The following is a 16,987-nucleotide window of genomic DNA, read 5'->3' as shown; positions in this document are numbered from 1 at the left end:
CATAAATTATTTGAGGATAAATAATTATCATCTTAGTGAATTGATCACTTACAAAATACCAATTTTCAATTTAAAAATGATAAACTATCAACTGTTAAAATTAAAAAGACGGTAAACAATAGTAAAATTGAATAAATCATCTACGTTTACATATAAAAAAATACAAATTATAATTTTAATATGTATGCAATTTTATAAATTGTTCAAAATATCAATAATTAAAAATATTAAACCAAGAAAATAAATAAAGTGCTTAAAATGATTTGAGTGATATTTATCCCATGGTAGTTTAGCCTATGTATTACTAATCCCTCCAAATGAAAGGTATTAGAACTACATCTTATACTACCATGTGGAGATATAACTAACCCATGAATTAGTTATAAGATTCAAATTTCTACGAAATTTAGTACTAAACAATACCATACATAAATCTGGTCATGCAATTCCGTTAGATATGCAAATGTCCGTCTAGATCCGTTAGTCGAGGATTAAAGGTGCACAAAAATTGTTAACTGGAATAGTTTTCTATCTCTATTTCATACTTAAAAGGACCAAGATAAACTTGTGGAGCTATTTGGGCCCAAAACTCGTATAGTAAGAAACAGCAAATCCAAATTTAGGCAAAGTTTTCTGAGCTGCGGATTCGCCCTTTTTCCATCTCTTTCTGCGGCCAATTCTTATTGTGAGTTCCATTTCCGGCTGTAACTTTAACCTTTTTTTCCGATGAACTACAAAATGCGAATCGAAGAAATGCTTTGCTTTAGCTCCGACTTGTATTTGTGAATTTTATGAGAATGTGTATTTTCTTTTATGTGCTTCCATGTGATCATAGCTCCTAAGTTGTGTACGACTCTGCCTTTTGAGTATTGCTTTTCTGTTTTTTAGAAACTTAAACTGTAGAGATTTGTTTTCATATTTGGTGAGAGCATAGACTGTTTGTGGCAAAGTCAAAAGGTGTAATAATCTAGTTTTGAGAATTTAAGGAGTTGTATTTACAAGAGAAAAAGGAGAAGGAGAATAAGAAGTGCTTATACTGCCGATATGAATTTTGAACCATACCAAATATAAGCATTTGAGATCAATTAATTAACTTAGTGCCCAAAATCTAGGTCTGTCTATCCCAGTGGCCCTTAAGTTTATTGATAATACTTTAGGCTGAAGAAATATTGTGGAGAGGTGATTAGACTGGACATGACGCAACTTCAGTTTACTGAGGACACGACGTTAGGTAGGAGGATATGGAGGTCGCGAATTAGGGTAGAAGGTAGTTGAAGATTGTCTTGCTTCCTTGCGGGTAGGCTTGGTGAGTAGATAGTATTAGCATTATTCTTGTAGTTTCTTGTTCTTCGATTACTGCTACTACCTGTTGTTTCTTGTGCTTTGTTTATCACATTATTCTAGTTTTTTTTGTCTGTTACGCATTCTCTGTTATTTGTTATATCTTATTTTCTATGCCTTGTTCTACCTCTATATTGTTTTTTTTTTCTTCAAATTGCCTTGTTATGTGTTGCTTGAGCTGTAGGTCTTTCGGAAACTCTCTCTATCTCCATGAGGTAGGGGATAAGGTCTGCATACACTTCACCCTTCCCAGATCCCAATTCTGGGAATACACAGGGTATGTTGGTGTTGTAATATCTCCAATAATATTTTTTTTGGGTGTTATTTGCAGAGAGTGGACTTGTAGAGAAGATCTCCACAAAGACAAAATGGGTTATACTAAGGAGCAATTGCTTGTCCGTTTACAGGTTCCATCTGCATCTACAGATCTCTAGTTGTTTTAGTATGTATTTGGAAATGTTAATTCCAAGTCAAGAGGGTCTTATTCAAAAATAGTGTTAAAGTTGTTGCAAAGTGCTAATAGCTTATGTTATCTTTTGTTGATAACTTGAATATGTTGTCATTCATAGCATCCTTGAGGATGGGATGTTATGCCAGCAAGAATTCTACTGTAATTAATCAATATTTTTGTGTTCTTTTTAGGAGCTTCAAATTGATTTCACCAAACATGAACACCCAGTGATTTTGACAGTTGAAGCACAGGTAAGTAAATATGTTGAATCCCTGTTAATTGTTCTTCCATTTTGATTAACAATTTACAGCTTTAAGTTCTCATTCACTCAGGCAAAGCATGTTGGGCATCTGAATGGGGCATTGAGTAAAAACCTATTCTTGAAGGTATGGCAGACTATATGTGGAAATATTTGTATGTTAGCTTGTTTTAATTCAAAAGAAGTTGGTAACTCCAACTTAAATCCACCCAAGCTCTTGTGCTAAAATATAATATGCACACCTTATTTCTGATGCAGGATAAGAAACACAGGTTCTATGTTGTTTCTGCAATGGCAAAAACCAATGTAGATTTGAAAGGTATCGATTCTTTAGTTTCCATTACTTCGGGACAATGTCATAATATTTCTCTTATATGAGTGATGTGCATAGGAACAGAATACCAATGATCATATTTTGTGTATTAGTAGAGACTGCTGCTGTACTACATGCCATATCTCCATTTTATGTAAATCTGAATTATTTGGTTTTAACGTATGCATGCATTCTGTTGAAACTGAGCAGTTTTGTCTCAGAGGCTTGGTTTGGGAAAAGGAGGGTTAAGAATGGCTCCTGAAGAAGCACTTGGAGAAGTACTTCAGGTATGTGTTTGTGTGCTGTTTCTCGCCCCTTCCTCTGGTTTTCTGGGTTTTCTTATATCTTACTGTTAGTTTTTAGACCCTGTTTTGAGTTTTGTACTACTGCTACATGCCATCAGAAACGAAGCACTATTATCCTATATTAAAGTTGCTTTTGAAGATGGAATATTTTGCCATTTTAAACGAGTCAACTTGAACAGAATAAAAGGAAAATGGGTCAACTATGTTTTGAAAAATGGAGGATAAACTTATCTTTAACCTTATATCTTATACTCTAGACTCAAGACTTACACGATACCTCAGTCCACTTTTATACTGAGGCCCTATCACATAGGTCGTGTAACTGAACATGGCATGCTAAATTTGAGGTTATTCAGACATCCTCCTTTCCGAAGTGCTTGAAGAAGTGCAAACTGAAATTCATTCATTATCCTTTTAGGGATTTTTTTAGAAATTGTATTGCTTTTTCAACCAGAATTTTTCTCATGGTAAATCACTCAATGGCTGAGGTCAATGAAGAAATTATCTGGCTAGTAATAAACTGAAATTTTAGTGTTTGAATTTCTCTGTCGAATCCTTTTGTGTTTAACTCTAACAAGTACTGCAATGCAATTGCATTATAAAAGTTATTTCCTACTTGAAATTTTCATATATTCGTTCTTGAAAACCTTGGACAGTAAGAAACCATGGAAGGTAAGAACCTCCTTAATGACAGATAGCTCCTTGCCTTTCAATATCTGGTCCTTAATGAAAAATAGTTCCTCACTTCCTTGCCTTTTAATATCTGTTTTGTAGATGCTGAGTTAGTTTTCAATCTTGTAGAGGAAATATTGTTTAAATCTGGTGATGTTCTTCTGCAACAAACTTATAGGATATTCTTTGAAGTGGAATTTTTTTTCTTTAACAAGCAACTTATAGGTTACTGGCTTGAATGAAATGTATGCTGTGGAGAGATCAAAATCATTCCTCTATATCTTTTGCTGACAGCTTAAATTTTTCGGGCAAGCCCTTCTAATGTTTTTTTGTTCATTATTATGTAAGGTGCCGCTTGGCTGTGTCACCCCTTTTGCACTTGTAAATGAATCAGCAAGGTACTCATTTCACTATTTTCTTAAGCTACATTAAAATTTCTGATGTTCTCCACGATCCTTTGTCAACGGTTCTTAAGATGATAACTTGGTCTACTTTTCCCAAGGTGTGTTTCCTTGTTATTGGATCAGGGATTGAAAACACAGGAATGCTGCTTCTTCCACCCACTCTCAAATGATACAACAATTGGTAAGAGGGTCCACTTTGTAGTAGATTTTCACTTTCATTATCCTCATATTCTTCGAGGACTTTTTAGCTAAACAAATAGTTTTTTTCTTCAAGATTCTTAAATCTCCTGAAGTCCCATATTTAGAGTAAGTATACATTGCAAAACAATGTACTCCAAAACCATGAGGCATAACTATAAGAAAGTGATACAGATGCTATCAAAGTACTTTGAAACTCAACTTATTAGTAATTTAATGTATTGAAGAGAAAGAAACAAAATGTGGTTGTCAAATCTAGTGTAGAAGAAGAATATTGAGTCATCGCGATGGCTACTATCGAGCCATGAGGATGGCCTCTTTGGAACTTATATGGAACATACAACTACTCAAAGAATAAAGTTTGCAAATATTGATCATATGAAAGTCGTGTGTGACAATTAGAAGGCACTTTATATTGCATCAAATCCAGTGTTCCGCGAGAGGACCAAGCTCATAGAAAGTGATTGTCACTCTGTCACAGAAAAGATTCTCAAGCTCCGTGCATAAGATTTCTGTAAGAGGGAGCATTAGATCGTATAAGATGTATATAGAGTTCCAGCATGTATTGGTATACATTGAAAAGAGTGAATATAAAAGAGCCCAGACACAACACATTTTTCTAGATGCATTCTCTCAATCTTCTCTGTTTGTCTAATTTCTCTCACATAATTCCTTTTGTAAACTTTAGTAGGGTAATGTTGTAATTTGTCACTACATGTAATTTTCTAATATTAATGTCCTGAGAAATAAATTATGAGAAGTCACAACACTCACAAGTGGGTGTTGAATCTTCAATCTTAAAAACTTATTTTGTATTGCACTTTAATTTCAAATATCATAGTGTCTTTTACCTTTAACTAACCACATAAATTTTGATTATTACTACCTTACTGTGATTTATTGCTTTGATCAACTGTAAAGTGATGTACATTACTCTTTAATACTCTTCAAGCCCTTGTTTATTTTGTGTCATTCCTTCAATTTACTTTTCATATTTACTTGGAGAATGATACCCTTCAATTGTGCTGCAAGTGTTTATGAAAATCAATAGAGATTAGGAAATTAAAGTGGCTGATTATGCCTCCTACTGGTCATGACATTTTATTAGGAAGTATTGAAATATTAATGAGATACAAATTTGCTCTCTATTCCAGAACTAGAATATTGGGGATTATCAATTTGAGCTTAATACAGAATTCTGCATTACATGTTTGACTGTCTGGTTCTGATTATGTAACTGAGATACTTCTTGCAGCTCTTAATGCTCGTGGTCTCGATAAGTTTCTGAGTTCCATAGGAAAACAATCGGTCTATGTGGACCTTGAGGTGATCTTTTATCTAGTTGCTTGGCTGAATTCATATGCTTGATCACTGAATCTTCTGAAAAATAATTTGCTCCTGTTTCTTACGCAACTCTTTTTCCTCACTTTGAAGGCTAATCCTCCAGTAGGGAAGGATCAACCTCCTGATCTAGCGTCTCTTGTTCCATCTGATGCAATTGCCATACCAGGTCAACCTGACAAAGCAGCTCCTTCGCTAGTTTCTGACATGAATCATGCCCCTGCCAATAACAAGTCAACTGAAGTTTCTGGTAAACTTTTGGCGATGTTAATGCTTTACTGATTGCACTGTTGCATCTGAACAAGATTTATGCACCTTATAATATGTTGATGGTCAGCATTGTCCTTTTCTTCACCCTATCTAGTGAGAATCCGAACCTCCAAGAAATTAGATTCACTATATTCCTTTCTAGCCATATAGTCCATGATGCACAAGGAATGGTCATCCAGATCTGCTTCAAGCATCTTCAAACCCTCTAATTCTGCCAAATTCCAGTAAAGAGGGGAGGTTTGAATTTTTGAGCTTTTCACTTGAAGATTAATTTCAAAACGTTGATAAGACCATTGAGGTGTTTATCTAATGGTTTCCTTCTATAGGGGTCTATTCTTTCTTTTTGTTTTTACGTGGCAATGGTCGTTCTTGATAGTGTATGTGGTTGTATTCCAACTAGAAATTTCTGAGAAACCAAAGGATCATTTGAAGTGGTTTAATATAAGTTCAACCATCAATTGGTGCCAAGGATCCACACAGTTATTTTTATTATGCATTCAGCTTATCTTGTTGGATTTCATTTTGGATTTTAATGTGGTTGCGGAAAACATGAAGGAAACTGACGTCAATATTTCTTTGTACTCAAATAGCTAAAGCAGTTAAGCCGTCAACTGATGTGCGGAAGGAGAAACTATCAAATGGAGTTAGCTTATCAACCTCGTTTGCTGATCCTGAAAAATATGTAGAAGACTTTATAGAGAAAACATCATCTCTTGTTCTTTCAGAGGTAAGTTAGTGAAACACTTTTTGCTCATAACTAAATATTTTTTGTGATGATTTGACAAATGTAACACCCAGTTAAAACTAATATCCAAATCAAATCCAGATAACGGAGGAGAATGTGAAGCAATATGGTGAGAAACATGGTGAAGTCATATCAAATACAATTAGGAAAAAACTTGCAATGGAGCTAAAGAGCACAGCTGTGAGTACCTACTTCCTCTTTTCTCAACGCATGTGATGAAATATAGTATGATCTCAAATTTTATATTTAAGCATCAATGGACACATATCTTTAGGGGTGGGCATAAAAACCGGAAAACCGAAACACCGAACCGAACCGAAATTTTTCAGAATTTCGGTTTCGGTATTTCGGTTTTCGGTTTTTGTAAATTGCGTACCGAATCCCGAACCGAAATATTTCGGTTCGGTATTCGGTACGCAATTTACAAAAACCGAAAACCGAAAAACCGAAAAAAAAAACCCGAACCGAACCGAAATACCGAATGCCCACCCCTACATATCTTAAGATAAAGCGGTAGGAGAGCCTATCCAAACAGAATTTATTTTGCTCTTGACACATATATTAGTCAAACAGAGGTCATAATGTTATATTAGTAATATTCTATCATAACGTTAATGTGATAGTTTGGTGTTTGGGATTTTGCTGTGTACTTCTTAAAGCAACGACAAGTTTGGATAGGATTGGTTTGGTTTTGTTTGAAAAAAAATTCATGCTCATCCCCATTTTCCTGGAAAAACTAAAAGTGAAAAAAGTCGAGTTCCTTCAAGTAGATGCTTTTTTCACCATAGCTTTTTGTTTGTGCAGACAATGTTCAAGAACACTGCGTATTCTGAAGGTTTTTCTGCTGGTACTCGCCAACAAGCAAAGCGTCTTTAAAACATGTTATTTGTCTTCCATTTTCTTGTATCCAATTAAAACTTGATGCCATGATCTTATTCAAGTTATGACCACAATGCTAAGAGGAATTTGCTCCTTATACTTTGAGCAAAATTGAAACATGTTTCATAGGAGAAATACATGTTTTCTTTTTGAAAAAATGACTTGCAAGAAAGTTTTTTTTACAGACGTTAAATTTCTCACAATCTACTTTCTTTTGATTTGACTAACATATCAATATATTAGGTCCTTCCATATCAAAACATGATTTCTCAAATTCAAATTATTATTTGAATAAAAGCATGATGTCTTAAATACACTATCATGTGAGATATGTATGTATTCTAGTTGTAACAAGAGTTTTTGGGTTTGTAACTTGTATATTCTCCTGTTACTGTTTCAGCTTATCTTTATCATGTATGTAGAATCATAAGAACACAAAAATAGGAATATACGTAAAAAATTATTAAGTAACATATATCAATAAAATATCATGATATGCCAAATAATTAAGCAATAAACACAACTTTTCACTTAATCAATGAAAGTTATGGTTTTAAAAAAGAAAATGATAGTCCCAGAAAGAATAAGAGGAAGTTGTTCGAATGGTAAAGGTAAACATACTTATTCAAGTCACCAAGAAAATAAAAAAAAAACACGAGCTTCTAGAAATACATAAGAGAAAAAATAAAAGATGGTCATGTAGGAAGAAAAAATACTACATTTTGTTATTTTATCTTCGAATTGTTATCTGCACTGAAATCTTTTTTTAAGAAAAAATATTACAAAAATTGTGGTATAAAACAATTCTTGAATAGATAAATCTCAGACTCAAAAGTTTTACAAAATGTAGGATAAACAATTTTATATATTTAATTCTTAGATGATTATTCTTTTTCCCATAGCCAAACGACCCAGCTTGTTTTGATCACTAGTCAAATTATATATTAACAAAATTATAACTGGAAAGGACGACTAAATACAACGTAGAATATCAATTGGTATCTCTAACATGTGTTAGACATAGGCATGTGAAAGTGAAACAATCTTGCCACATTTTGTTGAAAATAAACATTAAACATTATTATATGTTATCCTGAAATATTATTATATATAAAAGGAGATTATATCTTGCTATATCCTATCCTATCTAGATGTATTATATTTGTTGCTACGTGATGATACATTTTATATTTTTAAAAAAGCATTAAAATTACGTGTACATGTGTTCACAAATCAGCCTAGTATTCTTTAAAGAACGGTTGAGATTTATAACTACGTAGTTTTGAAATATGAGTTCCTTCATCTAACCTCATTTTAATTTAGTTTTTGTTGACTTAGAAATTAATTATTCAGAAAATATTAAATAGCTTAATTAATTAGCTATCTGAATTTTTACTTGATGAGAGCTCGATTTCTTTATCTTATAACCTCCTTCTTTTCCCCTACCCCTAATTAACTTTTTTATATGCATATAAAAAGACATAATTATCCAAAACAAAGATTACTAGTAATTATTAGTTTTTTTGCTGAATATAATAATTATGAGTTCTGAGTGATGATGGAGTCGTGAAAATCAAGCTATGTGTATTTTATTGTAACTTTCTTTTGCTTCTGTAAAAATGATTTTATTTTAGGTGACATTCATATATGGTCCTTATAATTTTTAGCAATAGATAATGTTCAAATTTTAAATTTATACAATTAAAAATATAAATAAAATGATCTGGAAGAATAATTATCCCATTAAAGTAAAAAATAAAATAAAAATAATAAATAATATAATTTACCATAGTATGCAGACATGTAATTATAATATAATTTACTATACTATGTAGACATGTAATTATGTTTCTACCTAACTCTTACCTTCTCCAACCATTATTTTGAAACTCTCACATTCTACAAAAGAAAGTCAAGGAAAATAGAGTTACAATTAAGAAGAGAAGTGTTAAAAAGTACTTTCTCTATCGAGTCATAAAAAATAAAAAAATAGTTGAAATTTATAATTTATATCATAAATAATTTCATTAGAGAAACAAAATTCAAAGTTAAACAATTTGCATTTATAGAAAAATAATATTTTATCTAAAAAAATATAATATAAATTAAGACCGATAAAATACAAAATATTTGTGTGTGTAGGATGGACTGATTACTTCTTAATCTTGTTTAATTTGCACATCTTGATATTGTTGGAGAAATAACATACCCCAAAAGAAATTTTTGACTTCCAAATAACATATAAAATATTTGATAAAGGAAGTAAAGCTTTTCACTTTTTTGATACTTTGGAAAAAAGCAGCAGCCTTAAAAGAACAAAGAGTTCCAAGAATCTATAATTGATATTTGAGAACACTACAAAAGGATAGCAATTGACACTCTCCCCTTTCCTTTAACATGACTTTATGTTGCTTTATTAGTAAGAAGATTATAAATTAAAAACCAAAACGTTATTAATTTTTCAACTTTACATTTTTCTATAAATAATAAATTAGAGTAACTGAATCAAATAATCAAAAGAGTATCTGAATTTAAATTAAATTACTCATTATCAACCTCTGCAAAATATTTATAGTCAAATAAGCGTCTTGACTTGATGTTTACGCTAAATCAATAAACGCAATACACATGTATGATTTGATTGAAAGAGTGTATATACAAGTTATAATTGTTTGTCAACTAAAAGTTACAGCATTAAACTCAACCTCCAACAGGCATTTTGCCAGCCAGGGTGGCTTTGGAATATTCATTCAATACTTTGCATACAAGTAGTAGTACTAAATTTACATTTGATCAAACTTCAATTGTTAGTGTCACAAAATTTTCCATGTATCCTGTTTTGAACAGCTTTGATAGCAGCAACTCGAGCTGCAGTGGCAGCTCTGTTTGCTGCTATCACTACCCTGTTCACTTGATCATCGACCCTACGTATGTTAATTGCATTCTCTGCTGCCTTTCTACTAGCCTGCATCACAAGTCAATGTTTGAGCGGTTGCATATGTTGATAGGGACTACACGAACTATATGAATCTTCGTTGATCAAGTTGGACTATAAATAAAGTTTACCTGAACAACTCGAAGGACGACATCAGTAAGTAGGGGCAATGGAGTATTGAGATTGCCAGAGGCCCATTCACCACACCTTGTGTCACCATTTTTAAATTTGTACATTCCGTAACCTTGCTTACGACCTTCATGCCATGACCCTTCATAGCAATGCCCATTGGCAAAGTGATACACACCAAAACCATGAATCTTGTCACCGAAATATTCTCCTGCGTATCGATCCCCATTCCTGCACCAAATCCAGTGAAACACCAAGTTGCTTATGAAATACTATTCGTAAATGTTAAAACAATCAAGAACTAAACAAATACAAGAACTTCACTAACCGCACTGCAAAGGGAAATTTCTTTTGAGAAAAATCCAAATATACATTATTAGTTTGGACTTGATTGATGCTAAGAAATTCACAAAATTCAACAGAAGGTAAATGAAATCATCACTAGTTGATGAATACAATCGAATATCACATATATGATGGATGAGAATCCTGGTCTCCTTATATGATTTGGACTTGAATCTTTTTCGTTTGAGCTAGCTTTGGAGGTGTGAGTTAAAGTCTGATCATAACTAGTTTGAAACTGATCCTATCTGTAAATCTGACAGACTAAATCGAAATCCTAACAAAAAGACCTTAAGGATTCGAATTCTCAGATACGAACAACGATCTCCATGGCGAAGAAGTTAATATTTAATTTACCTGAAATGGTAAGAGCCGAGGCCGTGTTTTACGCCACATTTGAATTCACCGATGTAACAGCTGCCATCGGAGCAGCTCTGGACCCCAATTCCGTGACTCTGTCCATTACACCATTCCCCACCATAGATATCTCCATTGAAGAATTTGTAAACTCCATAGCCATGCCTCAGTCCTTGTCTATACTGCCCTCTATATTTGCTACCTCTAGCCCAGCTTTCTACCCCATACCCATCGTACCTCCCGTCAATCCAGTCACCTTCATATCTACTGTTCATAGAATAAGTGTAGACCCCACTACCATTACACCTCCCCTTGTGAAACTCCCCTTCATACACGTCCCCGTTGCTGTAAACCTCTACTCCTTCTCTCACTTTCCCCTTCTTCTCTTTCACATCTAATTTTCTCTCTCCGATGAACCATTGCACTTTAACGTGCTTATTAGACACTAAACCAAGTTTCCTTCCATACACATTACACGTCATCTTCAACCCATTATAACCCTGATGAATTGTACTCTTGTTCTTTCCGGCGAAGTAAAGCAAAATCGCAAAGAAAATCAGTACTAGAAGCAGATTCTCCGATATGGATCTGTCAGCCCTGTTGAAGAAATAGAACAGAACGTATACAGAGAGCAAGAAAACCGCTATAACAGGAGCTACCCTGCCCGTACCCGCACAGAAACGGGACGAAACCGATCGAACCAGAGTAGCGCCGGTTCTGTGGGGCTTCTGTTCTTCAATGTCCAGTTCATGATCATCTACGAATTCGTTAATTGAAGATACACTAAAACTAGACGACCGGAGCATCGGAGATGATCGGAGAAGTGAAGAATGAGTCCTCGTAAGCTTCGCTTGGCTTCTCTGACCGTCCATTGTTAGCGAATTCACAACCGTTGGATCACTGTTACATCCTGTATCTTGATGATATCCTTATTACGAACTGAAATGGCGGCTTCATTACTCAGGCAGGTAAAGTGCGCAGGTTAAGCAGTTGAAAGTGCGCAGGTTAAGCAAGCTTTGAAGTAGCGGAAAACGAGACACAGAGAGAGCGTTGGTAGAGAGAGAAAGAGATGATAGTGGACCGGGTTTAAAGTGAATTTGTGGAGCCACTTTGATTTAATTTAAGCCGTAGATGTATATTTTAAACGGCTTAATCCGAAGCCGCATATAGTTTTTTTTTTTTTTCCTTTGGGCAGTTCCCTATTTTGACGGAATGATTTAGTCGTCGCATTTTGTATGTAAAAATACTTTATTTTCTAATCTTTTTAGGACATTCCTCCTATTTTTTTAGACTTCAGTAATTTCATGATCTTAAAATTAAATATATTATTACATATAAATAAAAATAGGAGGAATGTCCTAAAAGACTTAAATATAGCATTTGAAATATTAAAGTAATAATAAATAGAACATATGAATTGATAATGAATAAGCACATAGTAGTAGTTAAAATGAGCGGTGTGTTTTCAAGCCAAAGGTGGAATTTACTCTAAAAAATTAAATATTCACTCTATTTTAAACTCTTCCCTAAAAATAAAATAAATGAAAGATGCTGTTGTATTGCAATATGAAGTATCACATTCTTCATAAATAAATCTAAAATAACACATTGAAAAAAAAAATTACAAGAATGAAACAAATGAAAATATAACATGAGTCACTTGTTTGTAATTTACAATTCCTTTTAATTAAAAGGAGATCCATTCTAATTTTTTATTTTAATTTTTTTAGAGAAAAATCTTAATATTTCTGAAAAAAAATTAAACGATACTAATCTAGTCTGAAATGACTAAGGGAGTGTTTGATGTTCGGTACGAAGGATAAGAAAGTTTCTAGTTTTCTTATATATAATTAATCAAATTTTCTCTAGAAAAATAAGTTCCTTAAACACGAGAGGAAATGACCTCCTCCCTGATCGATGAAAGTAAAAAATTAAATAAATTGAATAAATGACAATTTAAATTCTAGATTGTGTCTTTAACATCCTTCAACACACTTCATCTTCACCCCTCAATCCCCACAACCATTCTCGTAGCCCCCATCCCCACCACCCACACCCTTACTCAATCCACACTCCATCTCCCACCATATTTTTCACGAAAAATACTTTCTTCGTATCAAACACACTAAATTCTTTATTTTCTTCAATTTGCGTAAAAGAGGAGGAAGGAGGACCACTGGAACTAGTTGCCAAGATTTGATTAATTAGTCAAGCCAGCACTTTCACCTTTTTCATGAATTTTTTTTTATTTGTCTTTTTGTTCAAACACTTCTAGTTTGTACAATTTCATGAAAAATAACTCGAATCTAAATCGCATAATTACAAAAATCAAGAATTTTTTAACTAGTTCACTAGTCAATTTCAAGTGCCAATTTTTTTGTGCTAGAGTTTTTTAATCTTTTGGCTAGAATATTTTTGTTCAAATTTTATTTAATGGCTAAATATCAACAAATGATCTAGAAATCGGTCAATGGAGTTAAATTTTACATAAAACCAAAATCAAATCCATTTACAATGGATTTTGCGGATTCATGTCTTATGGTACCAATTTTTAAAAATAAATTATTTAGGGAAGAAAACAGTTAGGTTTCAAAAAGATAAACTATTTATAAATGGTTATTTTCTTACTTTCATACGTTATATTTTTAACTATTAATTCACGTTTACTATACTTTGATGGAATCAAAGAGGAAAAAGTTGTGATTCAATGAAATGTAGAGAATAGCAGAAGAAAAGTATAATTAGGAAAGCCTTCTGCTAGCCCAAGATCGTTAACTAAGATCGGAAGATTCAACTAAAAAAAAGGAAGCTAGTAAGGAGAAAGAGTATTTTGGATAAAAGAACTTTGTTATAAAAGAAAACAATTTGATTTGGGTTTTTCCTGATTTCTTACAAATGCCTAATGTAACCCTTATTTATACTTGTATAGGGATCTTCCAGAAATTATTCTAGATATTTCTATAAGAAAAATCTAGATATTTTTATCTTCTAACTATCTAACAAGAATCTAGATATTTCTATAACTTCATATAAGTATCTACTTCTCTAGAACATCTACACGATTCCTAGATATATCAAGTATTTAAGGTACTACTCTTTATAACTCTAGAAAGTTCTACTAAATATCTAGAATTATTTGTATCTCCAAAAAAAATTATATTTAATTTTTCACAAACACTACTTAGTTACTCTTTAATATCATTAACGTATATAATATACTCGTATGTATATACTCTGATGGCATTAAGAAGGAAGAGACATTAATACCATCAAACTACATATATGCTTCGATGATATCAAGTATGAAGAAGCATTCGTCGAGTCATGAGTGAATAGAACAAGAGGGCATTTGCGTAAATAACTTGGACAGTGGATCTAATCAAAATAAATATATTAAACTTGGTCCAATTTAGATAAATATATTACCTAATTGATCCAATTTGTTGTAATTTTCTCAAATTATTTAACATGTGACCAGTATCTACAAACTTCAGACAAAAGGCCTATCGATTGCACAAGCTTTTCATCTTTAAAGCTTAGTTGTCGTACTTCTCACCAAAGGACCACTTTTTTCCAACTAAAAAGCACCTTAGAATAGGTACATGAATACACAAACCAAAGGCAACCAACATTTTTAATTTCTCAAAGTACAACCTTTACTAACGAGTTCAAGTAAGGAAAGCACTAATGCGAATCACACACGTCGCATATATGCATATTTAATAATTTTTAATGAAATAAGATATTACATTGGTTTTGCTGGAAAGTTCTATCGCATAGTTTGTTACATCAATTTCGAAAAAATAAGTTATGTTGAAATTGATTAAGTTATCTGGAGTTTATAATTGCATAAAAGGAGTCAAAGTAATGTGTGTGACACATTGGAACACTTCTTCGACAATTCCCCTACACCGAGATGATGTAAGATGAGTGTTAGGACCGGAAATAAGCATGTGTAAACGCGAAAGCTAGCAAAGGAAACCTTGAAAGATCACGAGTAAGAAGACAACGAGAAATATACCAAAAGACACAAAGATTTAACGTGGTTCAGTCAATCGACCTACGTCCACAAAGAAGATGAGCAATCCACTATAAATATGAGAGTACAAAAATACAAAGGGAAACAACTTCAACCAATTCACTCGGAATACATGGTTGGTTCACACAAGTGATAACGTATCAAGTTTGTGACCCATAAATTCTCCCCCTAACCAAAACTCTCAAAGCCCTTAAGACTACATTGTGAATGCTGATTAAGTTATAAGGAACATTCCTCTAATTATAGAGTCCTAAACCTTTTCCTACCAGAAAAAAGATTAATCAATCCAAAATCTTTTCCTAAAAGGAAAACCTATTTATGGTAAGAAATTTAGGACAAATAAAAGTCAACAATGAGAAGTTCTTTTCAAACCCTATTTGGTATTCAAAATTAGAGGGAAAACTAGCATAATGAAATGCTTGTTATAAATGCACTCTTTTTTGGGATATAGATAGCTTATTGAGACCTAAAGATGCGTGGAGTTTCAAATTACATTCGTATATATTTGAAATTCAATTATATATGATCAAACTTAATAAAAATATACTTGAAATTCAAGCATGTATATCTTAACGTCACATATAAGTGCATGGAAAATCAACTTCGAACAAATGTTCAAGGAAAAAGGTTGAAAGTTTTGGCCTGACTAATTAATTAAGGACAAACTTTATGCTAAAATATTTAAATTAAATTACGCATTTGTTGGCATTGTAGGTAGTTTTATTGGCGAATCGCTCAATAATTATTTGGACCATCTTACTTGATGGTATTTTGATATGGCTAAACTTGCAAAAAGTTTTATATATTGCAACTATCGAATTTGCGCACTTGCCATTTGTGGTTTAAAACCTGATTTCTAATCGAACTAGAAGATTTGAAGTTCAAAATTCAAAAGTTATATTAATCAAGATTATTATAATGGATTTAATTAGAGATTAAAATTAACTTATAAAATTATAATTCGTTCAATCTATTTATATTTGGCGGATTAGTAACCCACTTCATTCATTAATTGGGTTTATATTGATCTGATTAATTCAGTCAATATCAAGAGAAATTTTATCTAAATATTGTATAAATATATTTTTTTTTAAAAAAAAAAGCTATATGAGATAAAGTTTTATCAGATACTCAAACAAATTATTGAAAACTATCATTGAATATTAAGGTTAGTAAAAATTGGGTGGATTAACTGTGACCCCATTTTTAGCGCATTGCATTCCATCTGCTTAATCCCAAATAATATCAAAGTGCGACAATGATTCACTTGCTTAGTAACTTAATTTATTTAAACATTTTCAAATTCAACTCAACCCAATCATGTAACGGTCTTGAGTTTAATCTTGGAAAACTCTGAAGTTTTAAATTAATAGCCTGTGTGGATTTTCTTTTAATTTATTTTAATCATTTTAAATTAAAATAAAATGTTTCAAAACACTTTCTTAATTGGCTAATACAATCCAAAAGTGTTGTAAAACTATTATATTTTTAAAACACTTAAAATAAGTCAATTCAAACAAGCACCAACAACAAACAGGGTCTTTGAACTGACCTAAAAGCTAGCTCATTTTTTTACTTTTCGAAGTGTTCGACAAATTAAAAAAGTCATTAAAATAAGTTAAAGATTTACTTAAAAATTGATCCCCCACTCTTCTTTTTTCTTGCTCTTTTTTTCTCGTTTGTTCTTCTATATTATATTCTTCTCCTTTTACCCTTTTTTCCTATAAATTATTTGTGGTAAAAAAGAAATATAGGGTGTGTTTGGTACGAAGGAAAATGTTTTCCTAGAAAATGTTTTCCTGGAAAACAAGTAGATTTTGGACTTATTTTATCATGTTTGGTTGTTGAGTAGAAAATATTTTTTGGAAATGATTTTTAGTGTTTGATTTATGAATAAAAAATATTTTTGAGGAACATTTTTTATTTTTACTAGAGTAGAAAATAATTTATAAAATTGAAAATATTTTTTAAAAACAATTTTTTTTGGGTGGGGTGGTGGGGTGGGGG

The 16,987-nt window shown here is 32.3% G+C and overlaps 2 protein-coding genes across 3 annotated transcripts; one reads left to right on the top strand and one right to left on the bottom strand.

The window, feature by feature from the left end:
* The first annotated feature begins 528 nt into the window (after positions 1-528).
* On the top strand, positions 529-7,364 carry LOC107023938 (prolyl-tRNA synthetase associated domain-containing protein 1). Of its 2 annotated transcripts, none has more exons than XM_015224786.2 (13): positions 529-685; positions 1,673-1,748; positions 1,984-2,043; positions 2,125-2,178; positions 2,310-2,370; positions 2,575-2,651; positions 3,690-3,739; positions 3,844-3,926; positions 5,199-5,269; positions 5,378-5,534; positions 6,145-6,281; positions 6,381-6,479; positions 7,104-7,364. In XM_015224786.2, the coding sequence occupies exons 2-13, from the start codon at positions 1,710-1,712 to the stop codon at positions 7,173-7,175; spliced, it is 960 nt and encodes a 319-aa protein (XP_015080272.1). In that variant the 5' UTR covers positions 529-685; positions 1,673-1,709; the 3' UTR covers positions 7,176-7,364. The 2 variants fall into 2 exon arrangements, with proteins under 2 accessions (XP_015080272.1, XP_015080273.1); XM_015224787.2 differs by lacking the exon at positions 529-685 and adding an exon at positions 706-1,568.
* A 2,423-nt stretch (positions 7,365-9,787) lies between these two features.
* LOC107021772 (radial spoke head 10 homolog B-like) lies at positions 9,788-12,524 on the bottom strand. Its single transcript, XM_015222479.2, has 3 exons — positions 10,942-12,524; positions 10,245-10,473; positions 9,788-10,143 (listed from the first exon to the last, which is right to left on the bottom strand). Exons 1-3 carry the CDS (start codon positions 11,811-11,813, stop codon positions 9,979-9,981), a joined length of 1,266 nt encoding a protein of 421 aa, XP_015077965.1. The 5' UTR covers positions 11,814-12,524; the 3' UTR covers positions 9,788-9,978.
* Positions 12,525-16,987: the final 4,463 nt, after the last annotated feature.

Source organism: Solanum pennellii, chromosome 6 (genome assembly GCF_001406875.1).
Source record: "Solanum pennellii chromosome 6, SPENNV200".
NCBI classification, from domain to species: Eukaryota; Viridiplantae; Streptophyta; class Magnoliopsida; order Solanales; family Solanaceae; genus Solanum; species Solanum pennellii.
This window is presented reverse-complemented; position numbering and strand designations above follow the sequence as displayed.

Excerpts from the sequence above, each read along its gene's own strand:
- LOC107021772 (XM_015222479.2), bottom strand. The coding sequence starts at position 11,813 with ATGGACGGTCAGAGAAGCCAAGCGAAGCTTACGAGGACTCATTCTTCA. Across the intron at positions 10,474-10,941 it reads CTCGGCTCTTACCATTTCAG|GAATGGGGATCGATACGCAG; the intron begins GTAAATTAAATA and ends GATTTGGTGCAG. Across the intron at positions 10,144-10,244 it reads TCGTCCTTCGAGTTGTTCAG|GCTAGTAGAAAGGCAGCAGA; the intron begins GTAAACTTTATT and ends CTTGTGATGCAG.
- LOC107023938 (XM_015224786.2), top strand. The coding sequence starts at position 1,710 with ATGGGTTATACTAAGGAGCAATTGCTTGTCCGTTTACAG. Across the intron at positions 1,749-1,983 it reads AATTGCTTGTCCGTTTACAG|GAGCTTCAAATTGATTTCAC; the intron begins GTTCCATCTGCA and ends TGTTCTTTTTAG. Across the intron at positions 5,535-6,144 it reads CAAGTCAACTGAAGTTTCTG|CTAAAGCAGTTAAGCCGTCA; the intron begins GTAAACTTTTGG and ends GTACTCAAATAG.